Genomic DNA, 21,933 nt, shown 5'->3' with positions numbered 1-21,933 from the left:
CCCTTTATGGTGCAATATTTTTTTATTTTAAAGCTTACTTTGCAGCATGGTACTTTTTACTTTTAAGGCAAAAAACATGTTCCTGCCCTTTGGTGCGCCCCCATTTGTAATTCCCTTTTTCAACTGCATAATAGAGGAGACAATTGAGCAAAGTGTACAAGTGAAATATGTGTTGTTTATAACGAGCCAAAAAAGGGACGCTCAAGAAACCGCACAGCCCTGGATACAATGCCCTTTTGTTATTAGCTCTAAGAAGAATTTCCTAGAGTATATACAGCATATTGCCTCTTGTCTTACATTAATCCTCGTTTGCATGTAACAAGTATTCATGCATGTAACTGCTGAGACATCCAGATCCTGTGCTGCAAGTGTATCTCAGGCTCTCCGGTGGCGTTCTGGCCATGTCTGTAGCAGGATAATTGGCTCTAGTCAGTTGCTCAGACCTGCAGCAGATGCGACTGCAGAGGATCGCAGTGTCACAAATACTACATCATTCCTCTAGCTGCATTATGATGGGGAAGTCTTTCTATACTCTGCACGATACAAGAGCACAAAGCACACACGTCGCATGCATCCACACATACTTGCTTGTATAAACGCACACACACTCAGCCGGCTGCACAGAAGAGTACCTAAGGACTAGAGCTCTGACATAATTTACTGCCTCACTGCATGTAACATCCGCTTTCTCCTTCCCAGCTCTCCGTCTCATCCAGCTTGGGCTGGAGTCACTGAATAACACGAACCCCCTCTGTGTGTGTGTGTGTGTGTGTGTGTGTGTGTGTGTGTGTGTGTGTGTGTGTGTGTGTGTGTGTGTGTGTGTGTGTGTGTGTGTGTGTGTGTGTGTGTGTGTGTGTGTGTGTGTGTGTGTGTGTGTGTGTGTGTGTGTGTGTGTGAGTGCCATGTCCAAAGTGTTGAGATTTCTTTTCTCAAACCAGAATGTGTAATTGCCGATTTCTCTTTATTTTAATGTTGTACCTGTAGACGTTAGGTCAAATATGTCATACTGTATGTTCTGCTGTCTTTACCCCAAAGCTGGGCTGCTGCTTGCAGAGACATGTGGAAGAAAAGTCTCTAAATAACAGACTGTCATTTTACACAACAAACACAGCCCTTCCTGTTTCTTGAAGGACAAGTAAACACTGTCTTTTACAGGTGAACTCCTCAGTCTGCTCATCATCTGAGCTCGTCTCTGCTGCCTGTCTGCTGCACGCTCAGCTCACAGCTCCATTATCTGACGACTGACTCACTTCTTCTCTCTTCTCTCATTTTTGCAGGCACAGAAATCGTGGATAGAAAGAGCGTTCAGCAAGAGAGAATGTGTTCATATCATAGTGAGCGCCAAAGACCCCCATAGGTGAGTAAGAGTGCGTGCAAAGGAAACGCGAGAGATTTTTTTCTTTTTCAGCTGCATGATTATTCAAAATAAAAGCTGCAATACTCTAATGATCGAGTAGGCTAATGCGAAAGCCCCCCTCACGTAGAGCAGATTAAGAGCCTCGTTTCACTTCTGACCTTCTAAAACATGCCTCAGAGTATTATCATGCTGGCCTCTATTTGCATCACAGGTAGATGCTGCACACTAATGAGCCAAACCCTGACATTATACATTTGGAAACCACACATGTGAAATTCAGGGCCAGTCCATGAAGACAGTAAAATATTCCTCATCATTTTAAAAGGTTATTAATTTAAGCCCACAGGAGTGTGCCGCTAAGTATAGCAAAGTGTAACTGTGAAAGCACATTTGTTAGGGTCTTATCGAAATCTTTCTAATCTAATTCCTGTAGTTCCTACCATCCCTCATACACACTCATATACGCACAGACACATACACACAGGAAATGCCACTGTTTGTTAGGTTAGCAGAATTAACATAACTGGAGGAAAGCGGGTGGAAACCCAATGTTCCTCAAGATCAAATCTAGTTTTCTCTTTTTCGTCAAAATCACTCGTGTTGACGCACAAGGCAGGAGGAGGCAAAGTACCTTTGGTAAGAGATGACGTAAACATGAAGTGATGATCAAAGCCTCCTGAGTCCCTCTCCTCCCAGGGGTCCCACTCCATCCTGTAAGGTTAAAACACGGGGGAAACATGAATCTGAAAGTACATCTGAATAAGCGCGTACTCACGTAGAGATACGACAATTCATGTAACTGTCATTCTGCTAACTCCTGTAGTTGCTGAGAGGGGGAAGGAGGGGACAGCAAAGGAGAGAAAAAGACAGAGGTTTGTGAAGAGCAGAGAACAAAAAGAGACAGTCAATAAAAGATTGCAGAGGCCTACAGATCCTTCTCCTCCTCTTCCCCCAATCAGGAGATGAAAGTCAGATGACAAGCTGTCACTTCAGCCTTGCCCTCCTCTCACTGTAGGCACATAACTGTGGCAGCGCTCACGCTTTTTCTCTCTCTCTGTCACACACGGTCTCTCAAACCCTTTCTTTTTCCTTCTCGGCGTTACAGTAGTTTCTCTTGGGATTCTGGCTTCTCAACATTTCAGTTACTCTCTGTAAAGGACTGTGTCACATATCGATCTTACATTCACTTCCACCTTCTCCTCTCACCCAGGTGCTGTTGTGGTCGCCTGATAGGCCAGCATGTGGGCCTGCCCCCGGGCATTTCATCCAGCCAGAATGACAAGGCAGAGCGTTTGGCCAAGAATGACAGCCTGTCGGAGAAGTGGTCGATCAGCAAACACACACAGCTCAGCCCCACCGATGCCTTCGGCACCATTGAGTTCCAGGGAGGAGGACACTCCAACAAAGCCATGGTGACTCCCGCAACACATCTGCAGTGTTTCAGTTTGTCGGTGTCCCACACTGTCCTCCTGTCCTCCTGTTGTATTGACTGTGAATACACTATAAGAAAGTGCATCGTAGTTAAATATGATTCCTGCAGCTGCAGTAAACAGCTGCTGAGTGATAATACACGGGTAGAGGGGAGGAGAGTATTAGCCGCTTGACTTACTGAAACAAATTCACCTCTTGATCTGGACTGCACAGTTAAAACAAAGCTGTGAAAATGATTGAATATCCCAACACTTGGCAGGATTTTTGTGAATTAATACATTTCCTACATAGTCCTCATACAAATGGAAATGACATTTAATGAGGGCTCATCTAGAGTCCTCCATCCAGCCTCTCTTCAAATTACACTGTAACTGGTTAGATAATCAAATTTAAAGGCGCCACACATGCAGGATGACAAAATTCATTCATGCCTGATGATAACAGCAAAATCAATCAAATGAGAATAATTACATGTAATTACATATAATCAACAGTTTTAAAAGCCTTAAGTGTTGCTGATTAATCGATCCATTAGAAATAGTCTGATCGGTCCTGTTTTTCACATGTCTGGTAACCATGATGGCAGAATCACATCAGACATACTGTATTCAGAGAATTCATATGATTAAAGATGAATTATGTCTGATCTAGTCCCAGTGTTAAATTGTTAATGCAGACACATGTCAGGTTTGGTGTCTGAGGGTGAATTAGGTAGATAAACAGATGTTCTATAATGCATGTGGTTCTTCAATCATTGCAAACATCTGTTCAATACTGCTGTAGCTTGAAAAATGAAGAGACACACTCATGCAGGCAGGTCTGCAGTCCTGATCCATGTGATGTTTCTGCACCTCATTTCGCCTGCGCGCATTTGTTTGATTGACTGCTTTTATAACTTGCACATATGTTTATGCGTGCATCATGTGCTCCTCTTTGTGTATTTATGTCTCAGGCACATGCAGACTTCAAGTCACCATGTGCCTGAGGGCGATGAGGCAGATGTGTTGCTCCACTGACCGATGCTCCACTGTTTGCAGTATGTGCGAGTGTCTTATGACACCAAGCCCGACCTGCTGCTCCACCTGATGACCAAGGAGTGGCAGCTGGATCTGCCCAAGCTGCTCATCTCAGTCCACGGGGGCCTGCAGAACTTTGAATTACAGCCCAAGCTCAAACAGGTCTTTGGCAAAGGGCTCATCAAGGCTGCCATGACAACAGGAGCCTGGATCTTCACCGGAGGTGTCAACACAGGTGGAGTACAGCTCATGCACACAGTTTATTTTGAAATGCTTTTTTTTTTTTTTTAAACCATTGTGAAATACTATTTGTGTGGAAAGTAAAAAATATTTAATTAGCCTCACTTCATTTTATGCAATTTGAATGACCATGTACTTGTGCTAGGAGTGTGTTGAGTACGTTCAAATGTTCTCATAAGTTATCAGCCATTAACTAACCATTATCCAGCCCCTCTGGGCTGGAACGATGTTGAAAAACTGCATCACTGCAAAAGCGTTCTTTTAAGTATATTATGAGCTCTGAACTATACTTAGAGACACTCATAGTCAGACCAGACTGGTCTGATAGCTCTCAATTATTATTTCATGCATCTTGAATGAAAATGGTCTTAGTGAGTCTAAACTGCTTATTTTTATTGATGAAAGTCAATGAAAGAGTGTCACATTTAGACCAAAAGGTGTATTTGATTGCACAAACTGAATGTTAGAAATGACTGAGGAGGCAATTAAACCTATCACAGCCTTGTTCTTTTGAAGAAGTGGTATTCCATTGGAAGTAATATAGGAATTGCCCTGTTAGAGTCTTTAAGAATCAAGGCCGTGGAGGCAATCGGCTAAAGACTTCGGTGGCTAAGGAGATCTCTGTCTGCAGATACTGAGCGACTGGGTGAACAGGATTTATGGGAGCTCAGTGGACTGGATGGTGAACATACTGTAGATGGTGGAGGGTTGGAAGTGTTGAAGTAGTCCATCAAGAAACTGTGCGACAGAAACAAGATGATTGGGGGAGCAGTGGTTGCGACAAAATAAGATTAGTTGAAATAAATATAGGGAAAAGATTGACAGCACATGAATTATACATAAATATGGACTTATGCATATGGAAAGTAGCCTCAGTGTGTGCACTCCGCTGTGTTATGTCACTGTGTTGCTAAGCTATGGGTGGTGGCATGAAGTCTAAACTGGAAAATACTTTGGCTGCTCCCATTTGATATACTTTAAGTGTAGTATCTTGAAACTTAAAACCAATTATCTCCTTGTGTGTACCTTTGGTCAAATTATCAGTAGTGTTTCTTATCAGTGTTGTTTTGCTGTGTCTTCAGTGCAGGAGTTCACTGTTGTATCATCACTAGGTTTACAACAAGAGAAGCATTTTTAGTAACTCAGCATGGTTCAAGTAATGACAAAGACGGGACGATAATGTTCTTCATTACGAGAGATAAGAGCAGATGGAAAGGAATGATACAGGGCTGGATGCCGTAGAGTACACACACTTGAGTGTAGAGAGGAATAGGAAGTAAAATTTTGTGACAGAATGGGCGCAGAGGCAAGAAAGAGGAAGAGAGAGGCCTGAATAATGGATGGAGGGATGGATTGAGGGATACCTGAGGGTGGAGGAGGAGAAAGAATGAATGTCAGCAGGAGAGATGGGATAAGATGGCCTCCAGGTCTGACTGCTGCTCCCCTGAGGAAAACAACTCGAGGCCTGGAGCTGCTACCTGTCTGCGTGTGTGCATTCACGCTGTTCTCTTCTGCGGCTAATAGATTCTGTTTGTCTTTCACAGCAGAGTGTATCATTATCTAAGTTTAGCCTGCGTATTGATCGTGACAAAACTCATTTTGTTACCTGTTTCTCTGTCCTTCTCCCAAACACTCCGAAACACAAAAACACACAGGGGTGATTCGCCATGTGGGGGACGCGCTGAAAGACCATGCCTCCAAGTCGAGGGGGAAGATCTGCACCATTGGAATTGCTCCATGGGGCATAGTGGAAAATCAAGAGGATCTTGTTGGGAAGGATGTAAGCAAACAAACAATATGAAACAGTTACAGAGTGGGCGTGTGTGTGCATGCTTTGGCCCTCGTTTGTGAGTGTGTGTGAAAGCTGTCTCGTGCCATCCACTGCTGTCAAAGCCTGTAAATTGCAGTTGACGGTTTATTAACTGAGATGCTGAGTAAGCCAATCCAATCTGTGATAAACGCTCCAAAGTGAGTCGGACAGCTGGCAGAACCGTATGAGACCACGGAGCACATGCTGACTCATTCAAATCAGTGGAATCAATGTTATGTTATAGTTAAAATTTCATCAGAATGTGCTACCCTCTGTCCCGCTGAACAAGTGAAGCAGAGCCGATTAATGTTGGTGTCTGAAATGAGATTATTAAGTGCTGAAGCTCTTTTTTCATGCTTCAGCGGTCTCAACTGTATGCCTAATGACCAGATGAGTCTAGCTGAGCCTGTCAGAAGACCGAGCCCAGGCTTCTCAAAGGCTGACATTAATGCCGTATAAATATTTGCCAAGTTTTTTGTGTAATTCAGTCTTCCTTTGATACCAGTACAATCAGTATTTTTTAAAATGATGGATTGTGTGAATGCATCAAGGTTTCTCTCTGGGCTATTCAAGAACCTGCTGCATAAAAGCCAACAATAGGCATTTAAAATACATGAACGTGAATACAGAGACTTTACATTTTTGTAATTCTGTGTTAAGAACCAAACAAACATCCTCCCTTCACCCTGTGGCCGAGATATCCTGAATTTTAGTCACTAGTATGGGTCAAACTCCTACATTTCCCATGATGCATCTAATAAGTTCTCTGCCCAATTCTTCTGCCTCCAAGGCCAAACTGACATAATCCCTGACAACATCCTCAGGCTTATTTTTTAATTTTAAAACTTAAAAAAGTTTTCTAATTAGGTAAATTAAACTCGTAAATTGGTGTAAAACTGGTGGAATGCTCCTTGAACTAGAACATACTGTAACATTTGCCATTTTTTGCCTTCACTTGGGTTAGCATTGATGGTGCTAACATGCCCCTGTCATGATTAATCCAGACATTTTTCCTTTGTCGCACCCCTGTCAGCTTCTCAGTGCTGCTGTAATCGCTGTATGCTATCCTCTCTTGGCCAGGTGGTGCGTCCATACCAGACCATGTCCAACCCTTTGAGCAAGCTGACGGTTCTAAACAGCCTCCACTCCCACTTCATCCTGGCAGACAACGGCACCACGGGAAAGTACGGCGCTGAGGTCAAGCTCCGACGCCAGCTGGAGAAACACATCTCCCTGCAGAAGATCAACACACGTGAGTGGAATTTACTGTATCATAGCTGTTGCCTGGCTGACCTATTTACCCTAAATTAGAGGAGGTGTTTTTAAATGACACACTGAGTGATAATGGCATAATGAAACTGTAATCCTCGTCTTATCAGCGACACCACTGTGGGTTAATTGGGTTCAAACTCTATTTTATAGCTGCGACCAGACTAAAATTATCATTACCTGCTTTATACTGAACTCAAGCTGTCGGACAGTGTATTTTTAGGCGGCTGTGATATAACTTGATGAGCCTTTGAAACTGTCCTCTTCCTTCAGGACGGGTTTATTTTTTCTTTCAAAGCTTCCTGGCAGCTCTGATCGACTCCTCCAATGAACTTGCTTGATAATCACAAACCACTGTACAGCACATGTACACACACACACACACATATATACACAACAAGCACATTAAATTGTACTTCTGTACACTCACATAATATATTTTTTATATTTTTTGTCTTTTTTTGATGCTTGATGGTACAAACCCATTGGAACATGATACACAGAAGGCATTTTAACCACTGGGTCAACATCACAGATGGCAGAACAGCCTAGTTTTTTGTGCATTTTTATATATTTTGACAGACACATGAATAACAGAGTATTACAGCTCAACAGAATCTCGCTCTATTCTGTGTTTCTGTGCTACCCTATGTCTTCATTTCCAAATTTGCTGCGTCAAAAGTACATTATGCTTATAAAAGTATATTTGAATTCCTGTTTGTGTGTCTGTGTATATGTGCACGTACACATATTTCCCTTTTGTGTGGAGGGTTCCTCCACCGTCGAGTCCTTGTCACATTGCATTTCTCCCTTTTCAATTTCCACATTCTACCTTAGCTAGAAACCAAATGGATTTGCATGAATACAAAATGCATTCCTCTGTCTTTTTCTCTCTGATTCGCTCTCCCTCACACACAAAGACAAAGCGCACACACAAACCTCCCTGATACCCTTTAAATACATTTCTCAATTGCCTCTCACAGCATTGTTTAGAGTGTGTTGGGGCCAGGGAGAAACCTGAGTCAGAGAAACGTTGTTTGCAGCCATGATTTATTTGTTATTACCTTCTTTTGTTGTCAACATAAATCCTTTTTAGAATATTTTCCTCAGGGTTTGGGAGACATGAATCCACACTTTCTAACATCAATACTTATTTAAAAACCAAGGGCGTCTGGAAATAAATGGTACCAAATGGTTATATGGTTGCGAGTGCCATGAGCAATATCATGACTCAAACCTTACCTTTGTCAACACCATTTCTGTTCACTGTCAGACCTGCCACTGATGGTCGCTGATAGAGACTTTATGAGGGTGTGTTAAGTGTCTCAGAGTTAAGCTGCACTATTTTCCACTAGTCTAACCACTACCATGTCCCTCTTAACCCCTTGACTTCAGGGATTTAAGAAATGTCCCTGGAGTTGACAAGATATACTCCCTCCCTGGTCATCATCCAGTCATGTGACCTATGGACTTCCCTTTGTCATCCTATGCCTGGACTCATACAAAAGGGGCTGGGAAGGCAAAGGGACGCCCAGTCGTCATACAAGCATCTGACCACCCGTATGATGGCGAGGCATCCCTAATTTATCTGTCATCTGATTAGCTTTGATATTCTGTATATCTGGATCCAAGGCGAGCACTAACACTGCCTCCATGAAAGAAGTCGATAGGGGACCGTGTGTACTTTATATCTGCTGCTGACCATCCATAAGGCTACTTAGGTACGCAGCATTATTTCCACAATCATAGTCTTTTGAATTAAATTGAGAAGCTCTTCTTGTTTGTAGCTGGTAGATTTACAAACCCTCAACATTACCATCAAGCTAATTTAAGATCACCCCACTGCTTTTAACCACCTGTTGAGGATAAAATACAGGTGCAGCCGCTGCACATGCACAGACTCATCAATATGTCAAGGCAGTTTTATTTGTTGCCCAATATCACAAATCACAAACGTTGCTGCCGTCATATTGTGCAGTTTTTCAAGTAAATGAGCAGTCCCTGTGTGCGATTACTGGGTGTATATGAGTCTATGTGATGCACTGCACCTTGTTGCGTGTGTGTATCCTTTACTTCCTCGTTCACGGCTGTAGGGTTGGCAGACAAGGACCATTTCTTGATTTGATTACCTGTCCGCAGTCAATCGTGGAGTCCATCAATTTTCCTCACAGCAGGACTCCTGTGGGATCTAAGTATAGCCTGAGGTCCTGTCAGGGAAGGGAGGATAAAGAAAGTAAAGATGGAAAAGGCTTAGTTTGAATGGCCTAACGTGGGCTGCAGACCACACATAACCACAAGCTCTTTTTTTTTTCCTCTTAACACACAGTCACACACAGTGCGCACAAACACAAGATGAAAGAAGTGTGGTGGATAGATATGCGTAATCTCCCCCTGTGGTATTTTTGGGATGTCTGGGCAATCCTGTAGCTAATCCTACTGTGTCTGTGTGCAATTTTCCATGCAACGGCTGTCACCGTGTAACTGCCGGAAATGCTGCAGCAATCAAATTGGCTCCACAATATTATAACACACTTTTTAATATGGGAATCAATTTGGCGTGGACACTGTAGAACACAAACAGTGTCTTAAATCTTCCACGTCATGACCTTTACTGAAACCTTGCTAAATTTTGATTTCCTGTTGACACAAGATATTTGTGGTCATTTTGCACGTTGCATATTTTCATTGCAAGTTATGGCAGCACCACTGGCACCTATCAAAACTCATCACTGGAGCACAGTTGTGCAGTCCCTAAACCTCTTAACACCACCCTTGTTGACAAGACATGTTTATGCCCTCTGCGGCTTTCTCCTTTGGTCTCTACTGTATATTTGATGTCGTCGACGGCGTCACCTCCTGTGGTTTTTGCCCTCTTCAGTGGACGAAGTGGAGAATATCTAAGGGACAGCTCTGGTTTGGGATAAACAGAATTAATGTCTTGAGACAGGAGACCGGGGTCGGGCGGCTGTAAATATGGTGGATGGAGCCAGCACATTCACACGCTAGAGTAAATGCTCAGTGCCGTGCCCTGCTTTAGATGCATGGCTCTCTCGTGACTTGCTTAGCAAGGCATGGGCTAGCTTGATACAACATGGACTGCGCTGATGACAGATGCAAATGAGGCTGGATCGTGACAAGGGTTCATGTTAGGCTGAGCAGGACGCTTCACATGCAAACAGAGGGACAGAGCTTGTAAACAGTGATCATGAACATGCATTGAATAATCATGTACAAATCGGTGATTTAAAAAAATAATTTTTCATCCCAATGCACTCTCATTTATGGTCTTTAAGGTCACCCCCACTGGGACATATTTCCCATTTAACTCCTACTTAGCATCTCCTGAAATGAGCAGATCAATAATCAATAAAATGATTGGCACTATTCAGCACAGCTCACTCAACCATTGCACAGCTCTTTTGGCCCGTCTTCAGCAGTGCCCTTAATGTGTTTTAATCACACACCTGCCTCCGAGAGGAGAAGAAGAGAGGAGAGTGAGAAAATGAAGAGAGAGAAAAGGGACTGAGGGCGAGCAGAGAGGGAAGAGAGTTATATAAAGAGGAAGGACGTGTGAAGCAGCTGAGGGGGAAGCAGGCAGTGAGACGGGATATTAACTTGAATTGTCTTCGCTGAAAAAGGGGGATGAGAAACTGAAAAGGCAGCAAGAGAAAGGACATGATGGGCTTCATCCATGAATGTTTTCTTATTTTCTCTCTAAAAATTAAACAAGAAAAGTGTAGAAAACCCGACGCCTTTTTCATTCACACCTTTGTTTTTTTTGTCACACGTAAAAATCTTAAATTGGATGCACATGCCGAACCCAAAGGGGAATAAAAGTTATTAAATTGTGCATAATCGGATAAAGTCTGCAAAAATGAATGAGGAGCTTTGAGTGTGCTCTCTTCCATTCCACCTGAATTACAGTACTTGCAGTATTAAATGAGTGCATTGGAGTTGGCATGTATGTGTTTTAACTCTGTGTCTACCGTGCAACCTTCACTGACCTTCCTATAGGAGTGGTTTCATTAATCACAGCATAGGTAAAGGGTGGACTAGCGGGGGTAATTGAATCCAGAAGCCATAAGGCCTTGCGTTGCAGATTAGCTGTGACATTGTGACCTCCACTGTGGAGCAGCCCATACAGAGGAGATTAGAGTTAAACCATAGGACATGGCGAGTCAAGAGGGTTGTTATACTATTCTTTCAAGCCCCATAAGTGCCTGAACAAACTCTTGATTTCTCAGATATAACTAATAATGCTGCCCCTTTTTAATGCTGTCCAACTGTGTGACCAACTGCATTACTTGGTGGCTCTTGTTCTTTGACACATATCACACAGCTGCAGTCACGGTTTAAATCTGGCTTAGAGACGACACCCTCTGCTGAGTATCCAGTAAAGCACAAATAGCAGGAAAATGTTATGGAGGAAAGCTTGAAAATTATGCTGTGCAAACGTTAATTAATAGGTCTCCAGACTGTGAGTCACTTTAATTAATATTAGTTTTTCATGAGCCCTCTGGTCAGCAGTTTTGGTCTCTGTGGTGGTGCAGCATTGATGACTGGTTAAATCAGTGGAGCTGAACTGACACTGTGGGGGTGGATCAGTAGATAAAATGGTTGCAGGCCCATGAGAATAGGTGTTCAGCGACGGTGTGGGGACAGTTGAAGTCATCGTGGGTAAGGTGTGTTCATGCACGAATGGATCCAAAAAACATGTCAAACTGATAAACACAAACTGCCAGAGTGTTCAACCCTGTGGTGGAAAGATAACAGTGCCAATAGTGGGTATGCTTGCATACAAGACTTGCTCCAGGTGTGGTCCCAGGTTCAGGATGTTCACGGATGACATCCTGTTATGTGGCGTGGAAAGCCTTTGAGTGCATGATCAGTAGTGTGAACTGTGGTAAATGTCTTTTGGAAGAGTAGGAGAGGTAAAAAAGAGTGGTGAGAAGGTCAGAAATGTTCTAGTAGATGCATTATGCACGCTTATTATTGCATCTAAAAAACCTATTGAATTACTAATTTTGTATCTTTCCATTTCTTCCTGTCATATGCCAATCAGAATAGATTGACACACATTTATATATCACATATATATCGTGTCTAAATTTTTGTTTTAAAAATGTACATTTCCCCAAAGACAGCATTGTTGATTACAATATGCCTTTGTTTTCCTGGGCTACATGTGAAAAAGGGTGAGCCCATCTGCAGTCCAGTAGGAGGTGGTAATGCACATGAAGCTGCTGGCTGACAGTCCGTAAACCAACACAAACATATGGATGAATTATGTTTATCAGCTACGAGCGAAACCTGAATTTTATCTCTTCACACTGGCATCCACACAGATCACTCAGTGGTCTGACTGAGCAGGGATCAGGGAGATAAAGTGAACCACAGCTCGGTGGACCCTCTAAATGACCATATGTGCTGAAATTGCTGTTGTTGAGACAGAGAGAGGGACTGCTAATGTCAGTGTACCTGCCGTTCTCACAGGGGACAGGCCTCTTGAGTGTGCACTTCCACAGACCTCTTACTGACGGACACTTGGGAGGCATAACGCTCACGTATGTGTCTTGAAGAGATGGATCCATTTACACCTTTTTAGTATCCGGCTAGAAGCATCTCAGACCACCTCCCGAGGTGTTTTAAACAATTGGATTTCAGTCTCTCTCATTTGCTTCTTGGATACGTTTACACTTAGCGATTGATATTCGATAGCTCTCCTGTCCGCTCAAGCCGCAGGAATTAAAAGGGGTCTAATATTCTTGTTTTCTAGTTTGTTTTATTGGACTCCATTGGACTTTTTGAACACACAAACACGTATAGTAATATATGAACAGCACTCTGTAAGCTTCAGCAGTCGCAAGATCTAGCACACGACATGCAAATCAATTACAGAAAATACCATTAGCCAAAATTTCCCAGTCGTAAATTCTTTTTCTTTATCAAAGACACCGTTCGTGATTGATTTTCTCTGGCTCTCTTGGCCTTGGTAAGACTACAACTCAGCTTACATCAGATTGAGTCTGAAATCCTCTTGACGTCACAGCCCGACTGAAAAAGTAAAGTTTCGGGTGAAGCTTTGCCCTTTTAATGTGCCGTACCCCCTGACCTTTTGTTCTATAGCCTGTCAAGTCATGTTGCCTTCACAGATCTGATGTGTCCTGTCTGCTGTAGTTGTTGCTAGGATAATGGTGTTCATGTGTGTGTGTGTTTTTATTTTTTTTATTTGTGGTGTGGGGGGGTGCGAAGACAACAACCCACATACTGTAGCACACCTCCTCCAGTCATGCTGATACTAATTTGACACATACAAGGACAAACTCGCAGACACTCACACACGCCCACGCACACAGAGACACACACACGCAGGGGATGAGTCATTGCTGGATCCTTAATTAGGACCATTTAAGCATGTTATGTGTGTCTCGCTTACACGCTCCTCTTTCCCTCCCTAATTCCTTCTGCTCCTCGCTACTTCCTCGTCTCCCAGGCTGGATAAATATAGAAAGTTGTGGCCGCGGAGTCGCATCGACCACCTCTCTCCTTTTCTTCTGCCTCTGCTTTTTCACACTTTTTTCAGGGTAGTTTCCTCCCTGAGAGATAAAGTGTGGGCGCTGGTTTAAAACAATGCATGAGATGGAGAGAGGAGAGGGACGGAGAGAGAGAGCGAGCCGGGGTTTGGCGATTGTGTTATCTAATGCGTTGGAGTGTGTGAATGGTGCATGGACACAGTCAATGCAAGAATAGGGGGTGGAAAGGCTGAATGTGTTGAGAGACAGTACAGAGTGTATACAGGGTATATTGTGTAGTTTTCTGAAATCATGTATCCACAGAATACACTATATTTTCATATGTGACTGTATTTCAGTGTATTCATTGTTATTTTTCCCCCATAATTTTATTCGAAACAGGTAAAAATCTTATGAAAAGCATAACGATGTAAGATTCTTGGGAAATTTTGAGTTTAAAAATGGTAATTGCACCACAAACACCCTGTTATTTAATCGTTTTAGGCAATTTAAAAGCATCTGCTGGCTGGAAAGTGTTTCATTATCTTAGTTTATTTACATTTTAAGTATTGTGCAATTGCTCTGCATTTATTCCAAGTATCTAGTTTGCCACAAAAATGGATGCAGATTGACGTCACACCAGACACAGACGCCGTTTGGAGACGTCTGAAAAGTCAAAGACCTTTTTTCCACCGAAATATTAACGCCCCACTCAGCTCTGCCTCATTTGAATGAACCTCCCACCTGTAGTGCCTCTCCTCCCACCTGTGCACCGTGAGCTGGGAACCAAAATATGACACAGACGGGCAAAGTGAATTTCAAGGTCAGGAAAATAACAAATGATCAACCAGCTCACGCTGGTTGTGGCACAGCTGAGAAAATAAGGCCCATAATCACATAATCAGCAGCTCACTTGCATTTTCTCTCCATCCAGGGGCGTGTCTAAATATTTTGATTAGAGGAGAGAGACCATTGATCCATACAGAATGTATAATATTCTCTAGATAGAAATTCATTATTGCATCAAAGGACCAGTGTGAAACGGGGGTCTGTTGGCAGAATATGGCAGAAATTGAATAAAATATTCATCAGTATTTTCCCATTAGTGTGTAATCACTCAAAAATAAGAACCATTGTGCTGTAGAATGAGCTCATGATATCTACAGAGGGAGCGGGTCCGCCTACATGTTCATGTTGCACCGCCATGTTTCTAAAGTAGCCCAGAACAGACAAACCAAACACTGGCTCTGGAGAGCTTCTTTTGCGTTTTTCACCAGTTCTGCAGTCTCCGTAGGTTCTCCTGAACTGTGGTGAGGGGTGTTCAGTTGGTTGTAACCAGCAACCTCAATGCTAGAAGCCACTATATCCTTCACACTGGTCCTTTAAAATCAGGTGTTCGTAACATCTTATAGAGTAACACCAGGCTGTGAGGTAGTATCTCTTTATTGTTTTAGACATTTTTATGAGTAGCGGCAATAACAAGTAGTTACTTGAGCAACCAAGTGTACCCATAGTATGTATATGTGTACTTTTTTGTTGCTAAGTGGGCTTTGTTGCATCTGTACCCTCACTCAGCATGGTGTACTGGTGGACACACCCTGGCTCACCACAGCGAAAATAAAGGATTGCGAGAAATTGAGAGAGCAAAACAAATGTTTATGGACAGTCCTCTGTGTTTCACTTTGGCAGGTAAACACTTCAGCAGTGAGGATTAACTGGAAACTTCAGTAAGAAGGATTGCATATTCACTAAATACTCTAACATTTCTATATACATAGAACAAATAGTATTCTTCTGAACGTGCTTATTCATGTAACCACACACCGTGTTCAAATACTTAGTGCTTTAAATGATATAAAGCCAGAGTTCAGACAACAAAATCCGCCTCCTCAGATAAAATAATTCAAAGGACTCTCAGCTCTCCAACAATCACTGGATTAAAAGTAGAGAAGTGTAAAATTGCAGCTTCAGTAGAAGCAGCAGTTGGCAGAGCGCTAACGCTGCTAAGTTTAGGGCTCCAGTTCCCATTCAAGCCTCCAGGAACATCACTGGACTGTGTGGCAGTTTTTCAGTGGCGACCCCAATCGAAATTCAGGTCACATCATGTCCGTGGATCCGGAAGCTCTTTCCATACAAAAATTGTAATACAAATGTCTGGAAAACTAAAAAGAGCATTTTCTGGGCATCACACAGACAAAGATTTCTCATTGAATTATCACATTTCTAAACATTAGCTTGAATAAAATCTTAAGGTCAGTATAATTTGGCGCCCAAATATTATTTTGCCTCCATTAATGCACGCTATCGGAACCCACAGCGGGAAACTTTTTCAGCATGTGCGCCGGGTCGACGGCTTTAATTAGAATGAATTGGGCCCCCGTGTTTTCCTTCCTCATCCATGTTTAATGCATCCAAGTTCCCACAGGAATAAACACAGTTAAGGCAATAGGTAATTAGAAAAACTGAGAATGGAGGTCAAAAGCCATCCTAAAATGTGCTTGTTTTGGGGCACATTCAGGCAAAAGAAAATTTGACTTCATTTGTGGTTTGTTTACATGTGTGTGTCTGTATTTGTGCGAGTGTGTGTGCGTGCAGGCTAAGTTTCCTTCTACCAATTAGCCATGACACAGCTGTGCTCTCCCCTCCTCATCTGCTCCTCGGTGGGTTTCAGTTGAACAATAATCTGCTTTAGATACTGCCGCTCTGCCTCCAAAGCTCGCTCGTCATCAATATCAATGCTGGATTCCGACACGGCGTGTGCGCACGCGGGCAGGTCACGGCAAAAATAGACATACAACAGAAATGGAAGAATCAGATTCAAAATGCAAGTCATTAGTCTGCCTCTCCCTCACTTTCACTCTGCTGATGTATGGTCGTGTGATGTGTTGTGGCACAGTGACGTTTTACCTCTTTGAAGTAGGCGAGGCCCCGAAAATATTCTCCTTATGTAACTGTCCCTGTTGCAAGGCCGCACGAGGCTGTGTGAGGCAAAGCGTAATGGTGGTGGGTATGCCTCTGAATGCGTGCGTGCGATTGTGCTTGCGTGTGTGTGTGTGTCTTTGCATACAGTATGTAAGCACTTATCTGTATGTGCTCGTCTCAGTGAGCGTTTGAGAGGCAGCCTATGCTTTCTCCTCCGTGAATTATGCAGACCGGGATGAGGGCGCGGGGCGGGGAAGATCCGGCAGTTACACGGCTTTTGAATTAGAAGAGTCAAAACACCCAGCAGAAAACACAAGCACATGAAACAGAATGGGAGGGAGAGGATGAGAACGGAGTGGCTGTAGACAGAAAAACTAGAGAGGGGAAGAGAGGAAGTGAGACAGGGAGCAGGAAAGGGCAGGATGAGGGGCGGAAGATGTAGGATTGAGACCATGGAAAGGTGAAAGAACATAAGGGGCTAAGAGAGAGAGGGCTTACAGAGGGCTTAATGCCAAATAGAAGCAGGAAAAGGGAGCTGCACAAGCAGAAATAAGGCAGAAAATTCCAATAACGTTCATATCTACAGTACAATGTTCTATAGATAGACTCACTGTGTGCAAAAGAACCCCACCTGCTAATTATGCATAATTACCACAAATAGCCTGTGATTAGCAGGGAAGGAGCCATTTTTTGTGTGGAACAGTAGGGGGTTTATCAGTGAAACTCTCTCCCACTTTCTGTCTCTGACACACACACACACACACACACACACACAAACACACACACACACACACACATGTCCATGCCAAAGGAACAGAGCACAAAGCACAAAGTGGGCTGGTTATTTTTGGTACAGGCACTTTTTATAAAACCTCTCTACCATAATTAGAAAGCGTACAGTGTCTCGACAGTACAGTCAGGAGACGCTGACGGGTGTCACATTTGCACCTTGTTAACAAATTTGGGTTTAGCTTTTATATTTATAGATCAAATGATGTGATGAAGCCTATTTGTTGACTGTCGTCTTTTTTCTGTCCTTAACTTCCCTCGTCCTTCTTCACATTTCTCTCCCTTTTTCTGATTGGTCATCCCTGTTTTCCCTCTTTACAATCGCTCTCCACCTCCTGTGTCTCCTGCTCCCGCCTGTTTTCCTGTGCAGGTATTGGTCAGGGTGTGCCGGTGGTGGCTCTCATCGTTGAAGGAGGCCCTAATGTGATCTCCATTGTGCTGGAGTACCTCAGGGACACACCTCCGGTCCCTGTGGTGGTGTGTGATGGGAGTGGCAGGGCGTCAGACATCTTGGCCTTCGGACACAAATACTCTGAGGAGGGAGGGTATGCGCACATTATGCACATTATTACAGATTTTATCCAGTGTAGAAAATCACTTACATTGTGGAAATTGTCCTCATAACATTGTTTCAGATTTTTTATTAAACAAATGCCTTAGATCAAATATAGCAACCTGACAGTTTCACATATACTTTCTATAGCAGCAGCAATGATTTAATTCTGCTTTTTTTGGTAGAAAATATGGTGTTGCTGTGGGATAAAAACTTGAAGAAGAGCTTTTTCTGAAATGTGCTGATGCATTACTTTAATAACACATGGTGAACATTTTGGTTATATTGCTCATGAGTCACAGAATGAATTCAGAATGCGTTTTACAGCTCCATATATCCAGTTATAGACGAAGGTAAACCTGCAGAATCACATCTCATCAAGGACTCACAGACAGTGGCTCTGGGAGCAGCAGTCAACCTTGGTTTCACTTACTGACAAACAAATCTAATTTACCTGCTCCCTCCTAACCGTTTTCTTCCCCTTACCTCTATCTGACCTCCTTCATGACACTTTTTTTTTCCACACCTCTCTGCCTCTGCAGCATAATTAACGAGTCTCTAAGAGACCAGTTGCTGGTGACCATCCAGAAGACTTTCACCTACAGCCGCACACAGGCTCAACATCTGTTCATCATTCTCATGGAGTGCATGAAGAAGAAGGAGTTGGTGAGTGTCACTTTCATACATGTGCGCATACCAGCAAACAGTCATGCACATATTTGCACAAGCATGAGAATATTTACAGATGCAAGAAAGCAAACATGTGAGCAGTGTACACAAAGCATTGAAGCAGAGGTAGAATCATATAGCTTTATGCACACACACACACACTCTCTCGCTCTCTCTCTCTCTCACACACTCATACACACACACACACACACACACACACACACACACACACACAAACCATCAAACCAGTAACAACACCAGTATCACCTTTCACTTAAGCTTTGATGTCTCACCTGTATAAAGCCCTAAAATGAAAAAATATGTGAGGGAGAAACAGATTTGTCAAATGAAGCTTACTCATCATGAAAGCTTTATTGAAGCAAATATTAGCCCATCTTTTATGCATGACATGTTATGTTAAGTGGATGTAAATGTATTCAGATGACGTTCAGAACCAAATGGCCTCCACCTTGAGAGCCTGTACCCCTTTGGCTGTGTTTAAGTCAGGATACACACACGTCTTGTCAGATGGGACTCACACACATCCCTCTCCCCTGGGGGCAGTCTCAGTCCCTTTAGAGCACTGTCGGTCACATGAAACCAACCTCTTATAAATGCCGTTAAATGCTCTCTGTGTAGAGATGAAGTGTATTTATGTGTGTGTTTGTTTCTGTGTACATTTGACTGCATGTGCGTTGAGCATGGAGCGTTTGATCACAGTAGCAGGGGGCACCGTTCTTTGTTGCATTGTGATTTAAAGTGCCTCAGCAGTGCAGGCACATGCAAACAACCTCACACTAATTCACATGATAATATTGTAAAATCCTCTATGCTGCAAACAGTCAGTTGTATCTTCGTTTTGCAGCAATACTGACTTATTTACTACTTGGTTGCTCTCGCCTCAACTTATTTTGAACATGATGTACAGTGTCTTTTGTAAGGGAGGGGGATATTTGCCAAATCAGTCACTGTTTGTATCGCTTGCCTTTAATGGCATTCTGCACAAAAATCCACAATTTGTCGAGATGTTCGTGATGACCAGGTATTTATCGTCAAGCTAATCATTTTATCATCAAGTGTTTCGGTTTTTATGATAATTGTAACAGAGTCAAACAAACACAAATGAATGAATATGCGCACGAAGCATACACACAGAAACATGCACGCACATAGTGCACGTGGTATTTTGCTGGCAGCCCAGTATTGGTCATGGTTGTGCAGCATGAAAGTGGATTGATTGCATCCTCAGTGGGGTTCCAGTGGCTGACTGATGCTCACACTGATGGGTCTTGTGAACACAATACACCAGAGCAGAACAATGGGGTCTGAATCATTCAGCAGGAGCAGCTGTAGAGGCCAGATAATCAGATGCTGTCACTCTCTGAACTTACAAAATTGTTGCTACTACTACATACTGAGACTGAGCATTGAAATTGACAGTATTTCTGCATTGAACAGGCCAGTTAAGTATTTTTCTGATGCTTTGTCTAAGTGAAACATCTGTATGATCACAGGTAGCAGTGTGCAGGAGCAGGTAAATGCAGCAGTGGGACAGGTTTCATACTCAGGATGCTGTGCATTATGTAGCATGTGTGAATGTGAAAAAGCAGTTGTCTGTGGCTCATAACCTTAACAATACCATAAAACATTTACCAATTGCATAAAACTTAGACAGCGTGCTCTCTGATAATGTATTCAGTGGAAGCAATCCTCTTCCTCGTACAGTACAGCATGTCTTCCGTAAAAACTCTCTGGATTTTCTCAGTGGACGCACACTGCAGTCATTAGTGCCTGTGCACCATGCAGAGAATCCAGAGTTAATTATGATTGTTGGAGAAAGAAATATGTCTCACCTCTCTCTGCTGTCTGATACTTCTCATATTCATGAGACTGGGATCGCATGGGTTCCCTCCTGATCGCACTCCATGATCAGCCGTGATTGGACAGTGTAAGGTATGGGTGTAAGATTGCAGGGGAGTAACTGCAAGGGAGGAAGGGGAAAAGAAATGAGAATGAGTAGAAGAGACGGTTCACATTGTCCCATGCAAACCCTGGCTCAAGACCTTATAAAACAGCAAACACATTTCCCTCGGTGGTTAACTGATTTTATTAGATAAACCAAAATGAGTTTGCCCTATTAGTGAGATCAGTAAGAAGATTAGAAGTCCTCCAAAAATCCAGTTTGTGGTGAAAGATGTGTTTCATTTTGCTCTGGGCAGCTTCCTCTTTGCTTGTTCACCACCCTCACACAACCTCATTTAAAGTCACCCGCTTGATCCCTGATCAGACTGGACCGCTTTTCAAACCTTAAAATATTCAAATGCTGCAGGACAGCTTGATAAAAGCAGTACATCCTTTTTGAGGCAAGGCCAAAACAAATCTCCCAGGATGTGATCATAGTTTATTCTGGACCCGGCTTCACTACAGTTGTAGTTCACTGTGTGTAGGACAGGATTTCTGAATGTGTTATCCCCACTTACACAATTAGGTCATACACAGTGAACGAACCGTACAGCATTTCCACTTCTTACAAGCCTACTTGTACTGGCTGTTTAGCTGAATCTGTTCGTCTAGTCTGCCTGACACACTGATCCTTTTCTGACTGACGTTTATGCAGGTTAGAACCTATGGCATCGTCCATAGATCTGAAATGTACGCAGCCTGACTGTTCTGTGTATTGATAAATCCATGCTGCTGTCCCTGGTGCTGAAGTACTGGATGGATTTCTAATTATCCAGGTTTCTCTCAGTCTTGCCCTTCTGTTAGTTTCATATTGGTTCCATAATATTCTCTAAACTATATACTATAAACAAATACTATATTCTCACCTATATATAGAGTAGTGTCACCTTCATGATCAAAGTGACAAGTAGCATCATGTCATTGCAGAGGATCATGGAAAGTGCTGCCTGTAGTGCTCCTCTGATGTTCCTATAATCTTTCTATGATCATTCAGTAGCATCTGTGCTGCTGAAAACAGACCCGTGGGGGTTAGGGTTAGCCAACCCAAATCCATCCATTTGGCCAGCCCCGCGTTGAAAGTTAACAAATCACTGACGGCTTTCAACCAACAAGATCATTATGTTTTATTCATACAACACGACTGTCATGGATGGTATGAGTGCCCTTCTAGACGCATCCTTGTTAACTCAGAGAATTACACAACTTTATTTCAAACTGATGCACAGGAATGATGAGTTGCAAGTTGAAATGTTGCATTAACTTTTAACAGGGTGGAAGACGGATAAAAATAATCTGTACATTCCCCTGCGATGTCTAGGTTTGAGAGGTCTAGACATTTCAAGCTTAGACATTACATCTAGCTCTTTGTTACGACCCCCCAAAGAAATGGCTCACCCAGTGAG

General features: G+C 42.9%; 1 protein-coding gene across 2 annotated transcripts in view; it reads left to right on the top strand.

Annotated features, from left to right (window-relative positions):
* The window catches only part of trpm3 (transient receptor potential cation channel, subfamily M, member 3), a 106,848-nt gene that overhangs the window by 42,406 nt on the left and 42,509 nt on the right, over positions 1-21,933 (top strand). For both annotated transcript variants that reach the window (XM_070965417.1, XM_070965416.1), the window contains exons 2-8: positions 1,278-1,357; positions 2,568-2,769; positions 3,826-4,039; positions 5,700-5,824; positions 6,935-7,106; positions 17,717-17,891; positions 18,442-18,565. In XM_070965417.1, the coding sequence (XP_070821518.1) occupies positions 1,278-1,357; positions 2,568-2,769; positions 3,826-4,039; positions 5,700-5,824; positions 6,935-7,106; positions 17,717-17,891; positions 18,442-18,565 (1,092 nt within the window). The remainder of the gene's footprint in view (positions 1-1,277; positions 1,358-2,567; positions 2,770-3,825; positions 4,040-5,699; positions 5,825-6,934; positions 7,107-17,716; positions 17,892-18,441; positions 18,566-21,933) is intronic.

The sequence above is a fragment of the Chaetodon trifascialis genome, chromosome 6, assembly GCF_039877785.1.
Source record: "Chaetodon trifascialis isolate fChaTrf1 chromosome 6, fChaTrf1.hap1, whole genome shotgun sequence".
NCBI lineage: Eukaryota > Metazoa > Chordata > Actinopteri > Chaetodontiformes > Chaetodontidae > Chaetodon > Chaetodon trifascialis.
The sequence above is the reverse complement of the archived record's forward strand: the minus strand, read 5'-3'. Positions and strand labels throughout refer to the sequence as shown.